The sequence below is a fragment of the Apodemus sylvaticus genome, chromosome 4 (assembly GCF_947179515.1).
Source record: "Apodemus sylvaticus chromosome 4, mApoSyl1.1, whole genome shotgun sequence".
Classification (NCBI taxonomy): Eukaryota; Metazoa; Chordata; class Mammalia; order Rodentia; family Muridae; genus Apodemus; species Apodemus sylvaticus.
The window spans coordinates 78546549-78563184 of NC_067475.1; the positions used below are offsets into that span (position 1 = coordinate 78546549).

The 16636-nt window shown below is 49.1% G+C and overlaps 1 protein-coding gene across 2 annotated transcripts; it reads left to right on the forward strand.

The window, feature by feature from the left end:
• Positions 1-8178: 8178 nt before the first annotated feature.
• On the forward strand, positions 8179-16481 carry Fdps (farnesyl diphosphate synthase). Of its 2 annotated transcripts, none has more exons than XM_052180081.1 (10): positions 8179-8275; positions 9282-9444; positions 10924-11064; positions 14340-14420; positions 14544-14666; positions 14906-14994; positions 15078-15150; positions 15580-15657; positions 15742-15876; positions 16227-16481. In XM_052180081.1, exons 2-10 carry the CDS (start codon positions 9304-9306, stop codon positions 16425-16427), a joined length of 1062 nt encoding a protein of 353 aa, XP_052036041.1. In that variant the 5' UTR covers positions 8179-8275; positions 9282-9303; the 3' UTR covers positions 16428-16481. The 2 variants fall into 2 exon arrangements, with proteins under 2 accessions (XP_052036041.1, XP_052036040.1); XM_052180080.1 differs by lacking the exon at positions 8179-8275 and adding an exon at positions 9003-9196.
• The last annotated feature ends 155 nt before the right edge of the window (positions 16482-16636 follow it).

The window sequence follows — 16636 nt, forward strand, 5'->3', positions numbered from 1 at the left end:
ACACACAGATACACATACACACATACACACACACACAGAGACACACACACACACACACACACACACACACACCAGTGGATTTATATTAAGAATGAAGCAAGGGGAGCACAGCTGGAAGAGAGCTCACTTAGCATGTAACAGGTGCTGGATTCAGTCCCAGTACCACATACAACAGGGTGGTGGACAGTGAACATCTGGAATCCCAGTGCTTGGTAGTGTTAAGAAAACTGGACATTCAAGGTCAGCCTTAGCTACAGAGTGAAATCAAGGCTGCCTTAGCTACCTGCACAGGACTCTATTTTTTAAAACTAATTAGAAAAAGAATGGTAAGCTGACTCAGCTGCTGAAGGTCCTTGCCGCCGAGCTGGCAACCTGAATCTGCCCCTGGACCCCACACAGTGAGAGAACGCTGCGTATACGCACAAATATACACAACCCACTACTTTGTATTCATTCGTATGAGAGAGATGCACACAGCTATACTGATTAAGGTAATTAAAAGTATATGAGTACCAGGGGCTGTGGAAATGATCTAGAGGCTAAGAGTGTTGCTTGCACTGGGCAGGGGTGGTGCAAGCCTGTAATCCCAGCACTCTGGGAGGCAGAGGCAGGTGGATTTCTGAGTTCGAGGCCAGCCTGGTCTACAGAGTGAGTTCCAGGACAGCCAGAGCTATACAGAGAAACCCTGTCTCGAAAAAACCAAAATCTAAAAAACAAAGCAAACAACAACAACAACAAAGAATATGAGTCCTTTATTGTCTGGCAACCAAGAGGGGACTCATGACTCAAAGACTCTTGGTACAGAAGTGCAGGCCTTTTAAAGTTTCAAACTGCAAAGACTATAATTTACATCCAAGCTAGGGAAAGGTGAAAGTAACTCTGAAACATTTGTTTCTGGCCCAAAAGTAACTATTTTAGGTGTAACATGACAATTATTTTTTATTTGAGCCTTATTTCAGTTATCTTAGTTTATGTTAAGTTTGCATAAACATTAATTGTTTTGGCTAGCACACCCAGACCATAGTGAAGGTCATGGAAATCTCAAATGCACTACCAAGGCAGATGTGACTGTTGTGAGGCAGGATGGAGGCCCAAGAACTGTTTATGTAAACACTAAAAGAATTCAGGACGAGGTGGTGTTATCTTCATCACTTCAAAATGAACAAAAATGTCTAAAAATGAATGTAGCAAGACACAAAAGAGCCTCCATGGGAAGTCCAAGGGTGGAATATGTTTAAAGGAAGGTGGTGTGCTGTTGTAACCTCTCAGTGCCAAGAGGACCAGATGTTGTGCAGGCTCATCTGGTTATTAGATGACAACTAGTGAGCTATGAGCATTTGCCTGAGCTCGGTGGGTTTCTAGAAGGCCATTTAATCAGACTAGGGTGTCACAAGGCCCTCCGATTTGCAGCTGGTATATTAGACACACAGGTAACAGACTCCACTTTGTGTCCATGCTGGAAGGCAGGGAAGAAAAGGTGTTGTTGTGTCACACCCTTACCCTGGAAGGTCTGCAAACTCCAGATATAGTGGCACTCTCGCCAGGCAGTGGTGGCGCACGCCTGTAATCCTAGTACTTGGGAGGCAGAGGCAGGCAGATTTCTAAGTTCGAGGTCAGCCTGGTCTACAGAGTGAGTTCCAGAATAGCCAGGGCTACACAGAGAAACCCTGTCTCGAAAACCAAAAAAAAAAAAAAAAAAAAAAAAAAAAAAGGCACTCTCTTTCTAGGTCATCTAACGAGGTTCAGCTTCTTGAAGACAAGTTAAGCCCCAGCACCCACATCAGAACCATTTGGATGGGGATCTAGCTGCCTACTCTGGCCTCTGAAGCCCCCCCTCACATGCACATTCTGACTCTCTCTTTCTCTCCCTCCTCCCCCCCCCCCCAAAAAAAAGAAAAGAAAAAGAAACAAAAAGAAAGAAATGTGGTACACCTAATTGGCATCTTCAGCAACTTGGGGAATTTCGCTGTGGGAAATTCTCAGCCACTTGGTGCAAATTGACAAGGGGGCGCAGCGGGTGGTGGGGTGGGGCACGGTTTTGCTTTTGTAGTTGTAGAGAGGGAATGGGGTTTTCCTCCACAGGCTCTCATGGGAGCTCAGGTACAGAGTTGGACGCAGTGAGCCTGACTCCTGACAGGCAATGGAGAAGAATTTGGAGTGTGGCTTCCATTTACTGTGGGAATGAAGTGAAGACTTGTGTTGGGTTTAACAAATCTCAGTCATTCAATTTCACCAATGAAGACTCAGGGGCTGAATGCTGGTGAAAGGAAAGCCTGCTAAACTCACAGGGTAGAGAAAGCACCCAGCTGACCTTCATCCACAGCTGGCATGCCGAAAGAAAGCTCTCCTCCATGCCAGCAAAAAAACCCTCAAACTGAATGTCCCTCACTTCCCGTGTCTCTCTATCCGTCCTTCTGTCGGCCTCTCACTCTCTATGGTTTTTCCCCATGTTCACTCCCTGTTAACTGATGCTTGCTCCGCCTCCTGATCTGTGGACAACTTTATTTAATCCTGCTTATAATAAACAGAAAGCTTTTGGATAAAAGGTGTGTGCTAGGGCTGAGCCAAACCACAACTAGAAACAGTTTTCCCAGTAAATAATAAATAATTCAAAGTTCTGTAAAATGTTCGATATCAGTCTCTTATGAACTCAGCATTTTGAGTATCCCAAGCAGTTTGTAGTCTGAAGCTGATCTTTGGGTGGTGTTCATCAGCATAGTGCAATCCTGCCTAGGTAGAACACAGCAGTCAACCCAAAGGTGTCCACTGTTTGCACAGAACCTAGTAGCAGAAGAAGTGCGGTTAGCATTACCACAATTCAGGTGGGTTTGCCATTTCAGGGACCCATCATCTTCTTGGAAACCTCAAATGTTACTCTTAGGAATGGTGGAATTTAAACATTTTAAATTTCCGGTTTCTCTAGAGACTTAGTTATGTCATGTGATGTTTTGCTGAAGCAGATACAGATATGAGAGGATGTTTTGCTGAAGCAGACATGTGAAAGGACATGATGTTTAGAAAGGAATATAAACACAGGTGACTGATGAGGCTCTTGCATTGGTTCGCCTTGCACTGAGTTGTTACTCTTCACCTGTTGTGACTTCATAGAGAGTAACTTGTCAAAGAACTTCTCTTGATATTCTATGCCAATTCTTCAGAGCCTTCTGGATCTTCTGGATCTAGCTGCTGCTACTGATTCATGTTTGATGTTTTGGACTGGACCACTCATATTTTGAAAACAAAGATTGGGATCTCCCCAGAGAGCTATAGGTCCACAACCCCCATTTCCTATTAATCTTTTCCCTCCTACCTCTGATATATAGGTGGGCTAGAAGAGAGGTTGAAGCATTTCAGAACTTATGTTAAAGTAGGTTTTGAAAACTCCAAGCCTACATTCAACAGATCTCTGAAAGGTTTGGGCACCACAGCCCATTAAGTAATCTAAGGAACTCATACAGGAAGCTGGAGGAAGGTTATCTCTGGAATTTGTTAGGACTCTCTATGGCTACTATATTATGACATGAAGCTTATAGATACATAATAATTTTATAGCTTTTGAGGTAACAGTTAGACTTAAGAAAAGTTGTAGAGTCAAATGAAAACCAAAAGGCCATGAAATCAGTGGCAACAGAATAGTCCTTGTTTTGTGTTTTCCTCTGTCCCATGCCAGGTACCAGGTGTCTCTTCTGATAGGAGACAGCCATTTTGGATTTTCCTTTTGCAAGCATGGGTAGGTTTAGGGAAGGAGACAGCCACACCCCAACTCCAAAGCCAGCTTTAATTTTCAATTGTATTGGGACCACATAAAGACCATGTGCCCCTTATGTCTGCAGAGGGCAGCAGAGACAAGCTGGAGGTAGGATATATCATTTGGCCAATTTACAATTTTTGGTGACATTTAATATCTGCTTTACATAGGGTGAGTGCATATCATATAGAATGATTGCTTCCTTGAGTCTCCTCAAATCTACTTTGTCTATAGGACTGATGTATATTATCTTACATAACTTGAGGTTTCTCCAGGCCTGAAGCTTCTCTTCAGCCTCTCCGTTGAACCTCCGCAGCTCCTCCCACTTCCCCCGGGGCGATCCTTTTCTCCGCCCCCAAACTCTCAGCCCCTCCTCCTTCCTCCTGCCCAATCATTGGCTCAAGCCTTTATTTGAAAAGTTAAGGTGGGGAGAAGGTTCACAAGGCAACTCCTCATCTGCAGCCCCTTCCAGGAGTGGAATTAGCATCAAAATACAAGCCCAGGGCTATCCACAACACTAAGGAAACACTGAAAAAATAATAAAAAAAAAAAAAAGAGAGAGAGAGAGATGGACCACCCTCTAGCCTCCCTGTATCTGTGCATGCTCACAGTGGCTTTTGTGGTTTTAGCCTTTATAAACTGGCCCTGAGAAATGTCTAACACAGCTTTGAGCTCTTCAGCCTGAGCTGCTCCCTGGCCCATCAGTCTTGGAATGTGCATTCAATAAACCCTCTCTGTTTAGCTGAGACCCGTGTTTGTGTGGTATATGGGGGGGGGGGCTCTTGGACCCCAACAGCCTCACAAACTGTCACAACATAGCTCTCAAGCCAAACGGGAATCCTCTCCATCTTATGCGATGGAGAGAAAGTGTAGGGAGAAACAGAATGCTTGCACACAGAAGGCTCCAGCTGCTTTGTAGATGCAGGCTCTGGAGAGACTGAGAAAGAACTCACTCTGCAGAGCATTCATCCAGGGCTGTCCTGCCCGGTCCTCTGATTCTATGCATATACCCTCCCCCTGGAGCCCCTACTAGGACCTCTACTTGCTATAAATAGCCCTGAGCTGGTTAGAAAGAGACCCTCCCTCCATCAACCAGACCACAAATCACCTTAGCTAATTCAGCGTTGCTGTCATGAGGTGAGTGTTCCTGGACAGTATGGGGGTGGAGGATGGAAAAGCAAGATTCAAGATGTTTTTTTGTTTGAGCTCGGGTTTCTGCCCTTTCATAGAGTGTTTTCTAGTACCAGAGCTTCTTATGGTCTGGTGCCTGTTTTCCTTGAGCTGCCCTGCTCCCCCATCTCCCCGCTTCCATTTGTTGTTGTTGTTGATGATGATGATGATGATGATGGTGTGTGTGTGCAGTGCACTCATACCACTGTGTTCTTGGAGACATCAGAGGACAACTTTACAGGAGTCAGTTCTCTCCTTCCACCAATGTGAGTTCCAGGAATTGAACTCAAGTCTACAGGCTTGGAGGCATTCACCCTTCTCTGTGAAGGCACCTACCATTCACTAGCTCTGTTTTTGTTTGCTTGAGACAGCGTCTCAGGCAATCCAGGCTGACCTCTTGACCTTCCCAGAGCGGTTCTTACAGGTCTTTTCCCTCCTTCCTCTCCTCTGTACAACCCTTCGCTTCTAATCTGTCATGATAGACTGTATTCCTTCAGACTGTGAGTCACAATAAGCATTCCTTCTGTGAGTTGCTCCTTAGGTGCAACAATGAAAAGGGGCAACCCATCTAATAAAAATGCTATTATAGGGCTGGAGAGGTGGCTCAGCTGGTAAGAGCACTGACTGACCTTCCAGAAGTCCTGAGTTCAAATCCCAGCAACCACATGGTGGCTCATGGCCACCTAAAATGGGATCTGGTGCCCTCTTCTAGGTGTCTGAAGACAGCAACAGTGTACTTTTAGTTGTATGTCTCTGCCACATGCTTGTATGTTCTGGAGGGCCTGAAAGTTACAGTAATTGTGATCAGCCCAATGCTGGGTGCTGGGAACCAAGTTCTGGTGCTCCGGACTATCCAGACGCTCTCTCAATCACTGAGTCAGCTCTCTAGTCCCACAGTAATGCAGACGTATCCCTAGCTTTCCTCATGAGATTGGTTTTCATGATTTTAGCTTTTAATCTATGAAATTAAATACATATTTATGTACCTAAGATGATCTTGTGTGTGTGTGTGTGTGTGTGTGTGTGTGTTTGGGAGGTACTAGCTGCCCATTCTATCCTTTCAGGCTTTAGCCTGGTTTACACTTACCTAATGTATCAATGCTCCTCAGAAGAAATCCCAGACAAAGCCTCAAAACGTTACAGCCTAGGAGCCTTTGTTGGGTTCATTTTCTTTGCCATCTAAAGAATGAAAAGGCAGAAAAGATATGGAGAGTAGCAGGTAAGAGCTGGGGAAGTCTCAGAAGCAGCAGACAGGAGCAGACAGGAGCAGACAGGATCCACAGCCACAGGAAGTTTTTTATTAGAGGTGAGAAAACACACACACACACACACACACACACACACACACACACACTCACAGCCACACAGAGACAGACTCCCCACAAAGCAGAGGGGGATTCAGGAAACTGATGGTCAGTTTCTCCTAAAGTCTTTGAGTGATCTTCCTTCTCTATTTTAGGGTAGGCTAGTTTGAAAGCAGGATAAGCAATTGGCTCACAACTGTTGTGTAAACAAGTCCTGAACTGGCCTTGAATTATGCATTAACAGTGGCCATGCTTGCAGAAGAAATGCCCACAAAGCCTTGGTTCTAACCTGAAATCCTTTTGCCTCTGGTCAGGAGTATGAGGAAGAAAGCAGCCATCTTGGAAGTCCACTATTTTTATTCCTCAGTCACAGCCCTTTCCACCTCTGTCTGCCTCTCAGGGAGTTTACCTCGTAGTCCCTCAGTATGAGATAACAATCTCAATAAATTCTTTTGCATTTGGAAATCCAGTGGTTAATTTTCTTCTTGCACAGACTTGGCCTTTTGACAGTTAATTGGGCATTACCACGAGTTTGTTTCACAACTTGTTTTGCTACCCTGGCTCGTATGTTTCTTATGTATATGTTGTTATTGTCCAAAGAAGGTCTAAAGGAAATCCATTTCCTCAAATTCTGACCAAAGCTAGCATTCCTCTGGAACTTGTGAAGCCGGTTCCCCTTTACCGAATGAGCCTCTTCCGTTACATGGGCAGAAGAGACAAAAAGACTATGCCAGCGTCCAGGCTCCCCCAGTCTGCCACACGTGCCGTTCCTGGCTCTTCTTAATTGCCGCTAGTTACCCTAACCGTGGTCTCTAGCTCAGGAGCTTCCCTGCCCTGCACTGCACTTGTACTAAGCAGTCTTGGTCCTCCCTTTAATTCCCTCCCACCTCCTCTCATGCACGGACTCCCATTTGCGAGCCATATTCAATCTATTTTCTCTTTTTGCTCTGGACTCTTCCAGATGCCTCTGTGTGTTTTCTTCTTCATTTGTGCTTCTCATATTTACAAAACAACCCTACCTGGCGGGCTGGTGATAGCACATGCCTTTAATCACAGTGCTTCCTACGCAGAGGCAGGTGGAACTGTGAGTTGAAGTTTAGCCAGATCTACAGTAAGAGTTCCAGGACAGTCAGGGCTACACAGAGAAACCATGTCTCAGAAAAACAAACAAAAGAGTAAAGTTTACCTTGTCTAGACCCTTCAACCTTTAAGTCGGGAGTGGGAGTGGTCTCTTTCTTTTGGACCATGAACTTATTTCTAACACTGCAAGGACACGTACATTTATCTTAGCTGGTTTGTAGCTTCAGGTCTCTTTCCTGATCACGATGGGGGTTTGGGGAAGAGTATAAAGGAGTCACCGTGACGTGCTGGCAAACTGTGAGACTGAAAGTTCTAACTTCTGCTTTGAGTTTTTACCTTTTTGCTTCAGGGGAGCCAAAGTACTGAGGGTAAACTGTTGTTTTCTCTCATATAGTCATATAGTCTTCTGAGTAGCCTAAAACTCATTATACCACCCATATTGGCTTTGAAGTCTTGATTGTTGCCGCACCCCTTCTACGGGCTGGAAAAAAGAGCGACCTCACCTAGTTAGAATCAAAGATGTAAGAAGTGATTTGCAAGAATTTGGAAATAGGAAGTTGCAAGGCTGGTTATTCAAGGATCTTAATAACACTGTCAACCAGAAACACTGGAAGAGCTTGGAAGAGCCGAATTCCCAGACTTTTGGTCTAGGTGTACTGACACCGCCCACCGCTCAGTGGGCTGATGGCCCGTGCGCCATCCTTTCATTGGTCAGTCGTCACAAGGCCCATGCTCACACGAGGTCATCCAGCCAATCAGCGCACTCGGCTACGCCCACCCTGAGGCACAAGATTGAGTTTCCTGCGGTCTGGTCCGCAGCATGCCGGGAGTCGTAGTATTATATTTAGGTTCTTCCTACTGAGCCTGGAGACTGGGAACTACAACTCCCAGAGTGCTGAGCGGATGCACGCTCCGCTTTTAGGTGTAAGCCGCAAACATCTTGGACCCCGGGAGAATCCGCGTTGAAGAACAGGTGAGAACTAGTGTTGGGGCTGGAGCTGAGGTTTACTCCTGTCTCAGGTCGGGTGTGAAGCTCCGAGGCAACAAAGGATCAGCCCGTGTCGGAGTTACGGGTCTTGGGGTCGGTGGGCTAGACCGAACGGCTTGCTTGTGCTTTCCGTGAATTACTAAACGCTGGTGTGTTCCGTACGCCAGGCCGCGAGTTTACTCTTGTGAGCCCTCCCACGCCCACCTGTTGCTCGGAGGCCGGCTGCGGTTAGCACCAGGTCCTGTACAGACAAGCCCACCGCACCTTCGGCTCCAGTCCCCTCATTGGGCGTATCTAAGAGCCCGAACCTCCCTCCTTCCCCTACACGAGGACCCCTCGGTTCTAGCTTTGTCTCTTCGTCAGCTCGGCTATCTAATACCCGCTTAACAGTTTGGTGTCTCCATTCATAGTGTGACTTAAGGACCTTCCATCCCATAATAATCCGTTCCGAATTGTAGTGAACGCAGCCTTGGAAGTAGAAAGCGTTCAGTTTTAGCCATTTTCGGTTTAAGTGAAGATCTGTTGGATCTCAGTCACTCCGATATACTTTAAATTTCCTGTGTGTCTTTATGTAGTTTTTCAATTAGGAACAGGGTGGGGCATTCTAATTCAGGGGGTAAAAAGCTTGGCTTGGGGGATACCTTAGGTAACTGCCTCCAAGCATCTGCCTTCGGTGCTTGCTCCTGCAGGGAGTGCTTGGTGTCCCCCACCCCCATGCCCACCCAGGATGCCCCTGTCCCGCTGGCTGAGATCTCTGGGGGTCTTCCTGCTGCCAGCCCCCTGCTGGGCACCCCGGGAGAGGTGGCTCGGTTTCCTACAACGACCCTCCCTGGCATATGGGTGTCCAGTCCTGGGGGCCTGGCACAGTGCCCGCTGGTGGTGCCAAGTGTGGACAGAGCAGCCTCGGTGAGTGTGGTTGGGGTGCGGGGCTTTGGGGAGGGAAGCACGGGAGCCACCCTCTCATTTGTTTGTGTGTGTGTTTTCCCCTCAGAGCATTTAGCTCCTCTGTCAGCATGAATGGGACCCAGAAATCGGATACTTACAACCAAGAAAAGCAAAATTTCATCCAGCACTTCTCCCAGATCGTCAAGGTGCTGACGGAGGATGAGCTGGGACACCCAGAGACAGGGGATGCTATTACCCGGCTCAAGGAGGTGAGGGATTCAGGACTGAAGAAGAAGATTTTGATAAGAGCGGAAATAATCGGTTTTACCTGAGTCTCTGGAGTAGATGGGTCCCTGCTGTACGTCAGCCCGCCTCCCTGGTATTTGGCTCTCTATTTTTGACCATCCAAACAGCTTTGCTTGAGAGTAGAGCCTTGGACCTAGTGAGGATGGATTTCGTGCCCTGAAACTGTAAGATAGGTTCTTAGTAGATACCAAGAGGCTGTAGACACTGAGACCAAGGGAAGTTATTGTATTGTTAGAAAGACTGTTCTAGGAAGAGAACTGCTGCTGTCCCCCTTGAGTTACCTATTTCCCCCCAGGGTTTATTTCCTAAGAGAGAATTTCCTTTTTTTAAGCCCACATGGTCTCAGATGCACAGGCCCCTGCCTCCCCCTACTGTGTGCTGAATCACTTGCTCTACCATCATCCCTGGATTGGGAAATCTTTTCTTTTAAAGACATACAGTTTTGTTTATTTTTATTTTTTGTGCCTGTATGTATGTGTGAGAACAGTTGTGAGCTGCCTTGTAGTTGCTGGAAACTGAACCCAGATCCTCTGGAAGGGCAGTCAGTGCTTTTCACTGCTGAGCCATCTCTGTAGCCTGGGGAATTCTTTTTTATAGATGTTATCTTATCTCTGAGGAAAAAACCAAGGAGGAGAGTTTTCTTTTCTTTTTTTCTTTTTCTTTTTTGTTTTTTGTTTTTTTTGTTGTTGTTGTTTTTTGTTGGTTTGTTTGTTTTGTTTTTTGGATTTGGTTTTTTCGAGACAGGGTTTCTCTGTATAGCCCTGGCTGTCCTGGAACTCACTCTGTAGACCAGGCTGGCCTTGAACTCAGAAATTCGCCTGCCTCTGCCTTCCAGAGTGCTGGGATTACAGGCATGCACCACCACTGCCCGGCGAGGAGAGTTTTGTCTATACTCTGTAGGTATTAAAGAGCTATCTTTTTAGTTAGGGCTGCTGTCTGGCGGCAGAAAGCACAGTTGAGAAGACCCCAGGAGGAGGACATTGGAAGGGTCAGAAATAGCCCTGAACCTTGCTGCCCTTCTATGCCTTCCTCTGGCTAACTTTGGAGAAGCCTTGTCTTTTTGTTTTGTTTTGTTTTGTTTGTTTTCCATAGCCAAGGCTGGCCGGAACTCACAGTGTATCTGAGGCTGGCTTCAAACTCATGCAGTCTGCCTGCCTCTGCCTTCTGAGTATTGAGATTATAGGAGTCAGCCATCCCTCCACACTACGCCCTTCTCTTCAGGACAGGCTTGTGTGCAGGTGGCCCAAGTTCTGAGCTTGGGGAAGAACTGGGCGTATGCTATGGAGCATGTGCGGTGCCACCTGCCATAGCCCTGTGGAGAAGAAGTGAAGTGATCCAGGGGCTCTCCAGGGGGAGTTGGGGTTCAAAGAGGGAGAAGGGAAGGGAAAAATCCCTCCAGGTCCCTGCTGTGTGGACCCTGATGTCCTCTCGTCCTGCCTCAGGTCCTAGAGTACAATGCCGTAGGAGGCAAATACAACCGGGGTCTGACCGTGGTGCAAGCCTTCCAGGAGCTGGCGGAGCCCAAGAAGCAGGACGCCGAGAGTCTGCAGCGGGCCCTGACTGTGGGCTGGTGTGTGGAACTGGTGAGGACGGCCTGGAGGAGCAGAGGCTCCTGCGCTTGGGTCCCTTGAGGAGAATGAGCTTGTTTCTTGCTTCTGCTGCCGTTCTGTGTCTCTTGGGTGCTGCAGTCAGACTTAGGCAGTGTAATCACTTCAGGGGCTGACAGATGCGCACAGAGAACTTCCAGAAATGTTAACCTTAAATTTCACTCTGCTTCAAAGAAACACATTGATGTGATAGGCAGGAGGCCTGGCGTCTTCCTTTGGTTTCCACTCCCCCGTGCTCATGCCCACACTAATGCACACGACTGTGAGTTGGGTGGTACACATCTGTAGTACATATGCCCACCTAGTGTTGGTGCATAGAGACAGGCAGATCCCCAGAGCCCGCTGTCGGGCTAGTTTAGCTGGTCGGTCAGTTCCAGGCTCAGTGAAGGAGGGTTTGTCTCCAAAATAGGAGGTGGAGCGAGATGGAGGATGTGGAGGACACTTGATGCATATGTGGCCAGTCCAGACACGCATGTAAACACGTGTAACACAGACACATGCACACAAGACTGAGCATGGCTCTGTCAGGGCAATGCCTGCTGTGCAAGCAGTAACGCGTGTGTGCAGTTCCTCACTGTCCATATAAAGCTGTGTGCCTCTGTAATACCCTTCCTTGGGGGCCAGAGATGTGGAGTTTGTTGGCCAGTCTGGCACAGTTTCAGTGATAGACCCTGTCTCAAAGAATAAGGTGGAAGGGCTGGAGGGACAGGTCAGTGGTTAAGAGCACTGGCTGCTCTTAGAGAAGACTGGGGTTCAATGCGTAGTACCCATGATGCCTCACAACCATCTATAACTTCAGACCTAGGGGATCTGATATTCTTTTCGGGCCTTTGTGGGCACCAGGCATGCTCATGATTTGCAGACAGACTTGTACCAACACCAGTGTGTATAAAATAAATATTGTTCGGTTTGGTAGCATGTCAACTGAAGTCGGAATAATGCAAAGAGGATTAGCACAGTGGCCCCTTTGTAAGGATAACAAATGCATGAACTGGTCATTCTCTTTTTTCCTTTCTAGTTTTTCATTTCTATCAAATGTGTGAAAAAATACATAAAGATTGATAATAAAAAATAGGTTAGATAAAATTTAAAAAATGAGAAAGACATCTTGGAAGACACCCCTCCCCCCAGATAAGGAAGACATCTAATGTTGACCTCTGACCTCCACATGAATGCATTTGTAACACATGTACTCAGCACATGCACACATTTCTACAAACCTGTAACAGCATGCATGCTCATAACACAGATACATACAAACAGATCTTTGACATGTTCACTTACTGAGATGATTTTCCAGAGCCAAGCAAAAGCTGCTTGCCTAAGGTAGGGTGTGGGCCCCACCTATGGTTCTAACTTGTTTCAATCTTGGCTCTTGAGTGTCTTTTCTGTGACTGTATTTTTTCCAGGGTGGGTGAGGGGGTTTCCAAGCTGGTGATGAAGCCCAGGGTCTTGTCTATTATAAACACACTCTTACCCCTTAACTACATCCCTGCCCTTTGGTTTTTGAAGATAGGGTTTCTCTGTGTAGCCCTGGCTGTCCTGGAACTTGCTCTGTAGACCAGGCTGGCCTTAAACTCAGATCCACCTGCCTCAGCCTCCCAAGTGCTGGGATTAGACGTGTGTGCCATCAGGTCTGACCCAAACTGACTTAGTAAATTATTGGTCTGTTAAATGGACCAGTTTGTGCTGTTCGATGATGTAGTGATAGGCTACTGTGCGTAGGGATGGCACGTGGGTCAGTAAAATTTCTGGAGCCCTGAGTTTGATCCCTGGAGCCCATGTACCAGGACATACACCAACTCCCAAAAGCCCCCCTCTGACTGCACCGCGTGCTGTGGCTCGTGTGCATCCACACCCACCGAGGCACACCTCCCTCGCCCCTCTCTGTGAAGGGCTGGGCGTGTTCTAGAGGGTGAAGGCCCTCACCGAGTAAGCCCAGGCCAGTGAGTCCACCCCAGAACCCAGAAGCTGGAAGAGGAAAGCAACTCCTAGAAGTTGTCCTCTGCGCCCTACCTGTGTGCTGTGGCGTGTATACACGGTAACAGAAACCCTCCACACAAGAATAATAGGAGTTTGTTAAAAGAGAAAAAAATGCTTAATTATGTTGTGTGGGGGTCAGAAGCCTTCCCTACCATATGGAAAGCCCTGGGTTCCATCCGCAGCACCATAAAGCCAAGCTGAGTCAGCGAGTTGAAGCCGTTGCCGTGTATTAGCCTGACGGCAGGAGTGAGCTGGTTCACTGGGCAGGAGGTGGGCTGAGGACCTTGAGGGGGAGGCCAGCCTGACCTTCACAGTGAGGCTCTGGCTCCAGGGAACAACCCAGAAGTTCATGGGTGAGGTCGAGTGTTCAGTCTTCCATCTCCTGCTCTTGGGAGGTGCCACTGAGGTCAGGGCTAGGCTCTGGGATATCCAGCGGGGCTGGCTCGCCAGTGAGCCCCTCGCTGAGACTGAAGAGCAGTTACTGGCAGGCGAAGTGGCTCAGTTGCTAGCCTGAAGTCCTGGGTTCAGCGCCCAGCCGAGCACAGGAGCGGGCATGGCAGCAGAGAGCTGTGATCTCAGCCCCTGGGAGGTAGATGTAAGGGCAGAAGTGCAGGTCCTTGGCCGTGTGGGGAGCTAGGCTCTTGTCTACAGGGAAGAACCGCTGATAGCCAAGGTGTGCCTGGGATGGTGCTCCTGGGGTGGTGCTCCTGGAACTGCGACCATCACAGTCCATCACTCCGGGACGTCAGGGTGACTGTTAATGCAGGTGCCTGGCGGGATGACAATGACTGGTTTGTCCCACAGCTCGCTCAGCCTGCCCCCTTACACACCTCAGAACTACCTGCCCAGGGGTGGCAGCACCCACCGGGAAAATGCCTCACAGTCTTGCCCATGCCATCTGCTGAGGGCGTTTTTTAAGTTGAGACTCCCTCTTGCCAAATGACTATAGCAGTGTCAAGTGGACCTTAAACTAGCTAAGAGTCACTTATTGGAAGTGACGTTTTGGGCAGGAGTGGGCTACATGAAGGTGTTTCTTTCTTTCCGTGCTGCCAGGGCCTCGTAGAGCCGATTAGAGGTGGCAGAGGTGTATTTTAGTTCGTTAGCCTGAAAAAAAAGGGTGCGTGCGCAGAATCTGAGAGGAGGTCTGCTGGCTTGTCAGCGTTCCCACAACCAACCCTACTCAGTGCACAGCAGTGGCCAGAGCAGCAGCTGTTGCTGAGAAAGGGCGCCTCCCAGAGCCCCGGCGCTCACTGTGCTCTTCCTCCTAGCTCCAGGCTTTCTTTCTCGTGTCAGACGACATCATGGACTCTTCCCTCACTCGCCGGGGGCAGATCTGCTGGTATCAGAAGGTAAGGCAGACAGGAGAGTGAGTAGCAGTTGGTGTGGCAGACAGAGCACGGGGAGGTGGTCGGGGTGTCCCTGTGATGGGTTGAATCTGGCAGCAGTAACTTGTTTCATGCTGTTCCTAACAGCCAGGCATAGGCTTGGATGCCATCAACGATGCTTTGCTTCTCGAAGCCTCCATCTACCGCCTGCTGAAGTTCTACTGCAGGGAGCAGCCCTACTACCTGAACCTGCTGGAGCTCTTTCTGCAGGTGCGTTGCAGTGGGGCTGGGGACCCATAGCTGTCCACCGTCACGCTAGCCTCTGTGGCGTGTGCTTGTGTGCTCTGCTAGGCTGGGAGGAGCAGTGGCAAGCAGAGGCTGTGAGGAAGGCTGCCTCCCCTCTTGCCTGCCTAGTTGTCAGCTGCTTGGGATAAGAGGCCCAGGACGCCAGCATTTCCTGGTCCTGGAGGAAACCTGCCTTACAGACCATGGTCTATCTTCCTCCCCAGAGCTCCTACCAGACTGAAATCGGGCAGACTCTAGATCTCATCACGGCACCCCAGGGCCATGTGGATCTTGGTAGATACACTGAAAAGAGGTGAGGCCCCAGGCGCCCATGTGTAGACAGTGAGAGACTCAAGATGGCTATGCCCTCATGAGCTGTCTTCTCCCCTGTCTCAGGTACAAGTCAATTGTCAAGTACAAGACAGCGTTCTACTCTTTCTACCTGCCTATCGCGGCCGCCATGTACATGGTGAGTCAGTGGCACCGCCACTGTCCCCTTGGGGACCTTGGGACAGGAGGACACAGAATAGACACATTCTTTGTAAGACACTGACCTCAGGCAAGCCACCCGGTCCCTCTGGTACTGGAAAGTGAGTGGAGTTGAGGCCTGTGGGAGGGGCAGAGGGAAACTGAGGCAGAGGCGAGAGGCCAGGTGTGGGGGTGGTTTGGGTCTGCCCTGACCCGCCTCTTCAGGCTTTCTTCTCATTTTGTAAGAAGTTGGAGTTGAAAGTAGAACTGTGATGGGGAAGCTGGCGTAATGCCTTCAGAATGGTTTTGTTCCTTAGGCCTCCCGGGGCGGGGCGGGCGCTAGAGGTTGGGCTGCATCTGAGCAGAGGCCATGGGAAGCACCGGGAGGGCAGGGTGCCTGTGGTCACACTGCCATGCCTGTCTCCCACAGGCGGGCATCGATGGGGAGAAGGAGCATGCCAATGCCCTGAAGATCCTGCTGGAGATGGGCGAGTTCTTTCAGGTCCAGGTAGGTCTCCAGCAGCAGAGTGCGTATTTCCTCCCCCTGCCTGGAAGGAGGCCGCCTCAGCTCCCCTTTCCGCCTGCTGCCTAGGACGACTACCTTGATCTCTTCGGAGACCCCAGCGTGACCGGAAAGGTTGGCACTGACATCCAGGACAACAAGTGCAGCTGGCTGGTGGTCCAGTGTCTGCTGCGAGCCACTCCTCAACAGCGCCAGATCTTAGAGGTGCCCACGTGGGGCCTGGGGGTGGCCTGTCCTCTTGCTTAGGGGTTGGAGGGCTTAGGAAAGCAGGGTGACTTTGCTGTCTAGGAGACATTTGCCACCGCAATGCAATTAGGTGCATGTGCTGAATGAAGGAGGCTTGCAGGCGACCCGGAAGATTTTGGACAGTCCCAGTCCCGACAGCAGTGTCAAGGCTGAGAGACACAGGAAGGAGAACCCTGAGCCACTGACTCAACTGTGGATGGGGAGGCAACGCTTGCTATCTTGGATGCCTAGAGAGAATTTTGCCAGTGTCCGGAATGTATGAATGAGGCCTTGGACCCAGCCAAATAAAGCTGTTTTCTTGCTTCTAGGAGAATTATGGACAGAAGGACCCGGAAAAAGTGGCGCAGGTGAAAGCCCTGTATGAGGCGCTGGATCTGCAGTCTGTGTTCCTCAAGTACGAGGAAGAGAGTTACAACCGCCTCAAGAGCCTCATAGATCAGTGCTCAGCGCCCCTGCCCCCGTCCATCTTCCTGGAACTAGCAAACAAGATCTACAAGCGGAGGAAGTGATCTCGGAACTGGAAAGGCTGGGAGGGAGGGATCTCAATAAATTATTGTAAAACATCCTGTGGTTTTATGCTTGTGTCAGGCGAGTTCAGCTTCATCCCGAATGGAGGGGCGGGGAGAGGGCAGCATGGAATCCAGGTTGGCCAAAGCGGACCCAGAGCGGCTGCGGTGTAGATGGTGACACAGGCACAGCGTCAAGTGTTGCGTGCGGG

Bases quoted from the DNA above. Each gene is read 5' to 3' on its own strand.
- Fdps (XM_052180080.1), top strand. From the start codon at position 9,018: ATGCCCCTGTCCCGCTGGCTGAGATCTCTGGGGGTCTTCCTGCTGCCA. The intron at 11,065-14,339 runs GTGAGGACGGCC...TCTTCCTCCTAG, and splicing joins TGGGCTGGTGTGTGGAACTG to CTCCAGGCTTTCTTTCTCGT. The intron at 15,658-15,741 runs GTAGGTCTCCAG...CCTGCTGCCTAG, and splicing joins GCGAGTTCTTTCAGGTCCAG to GACGACTACCTTGATCTCTT.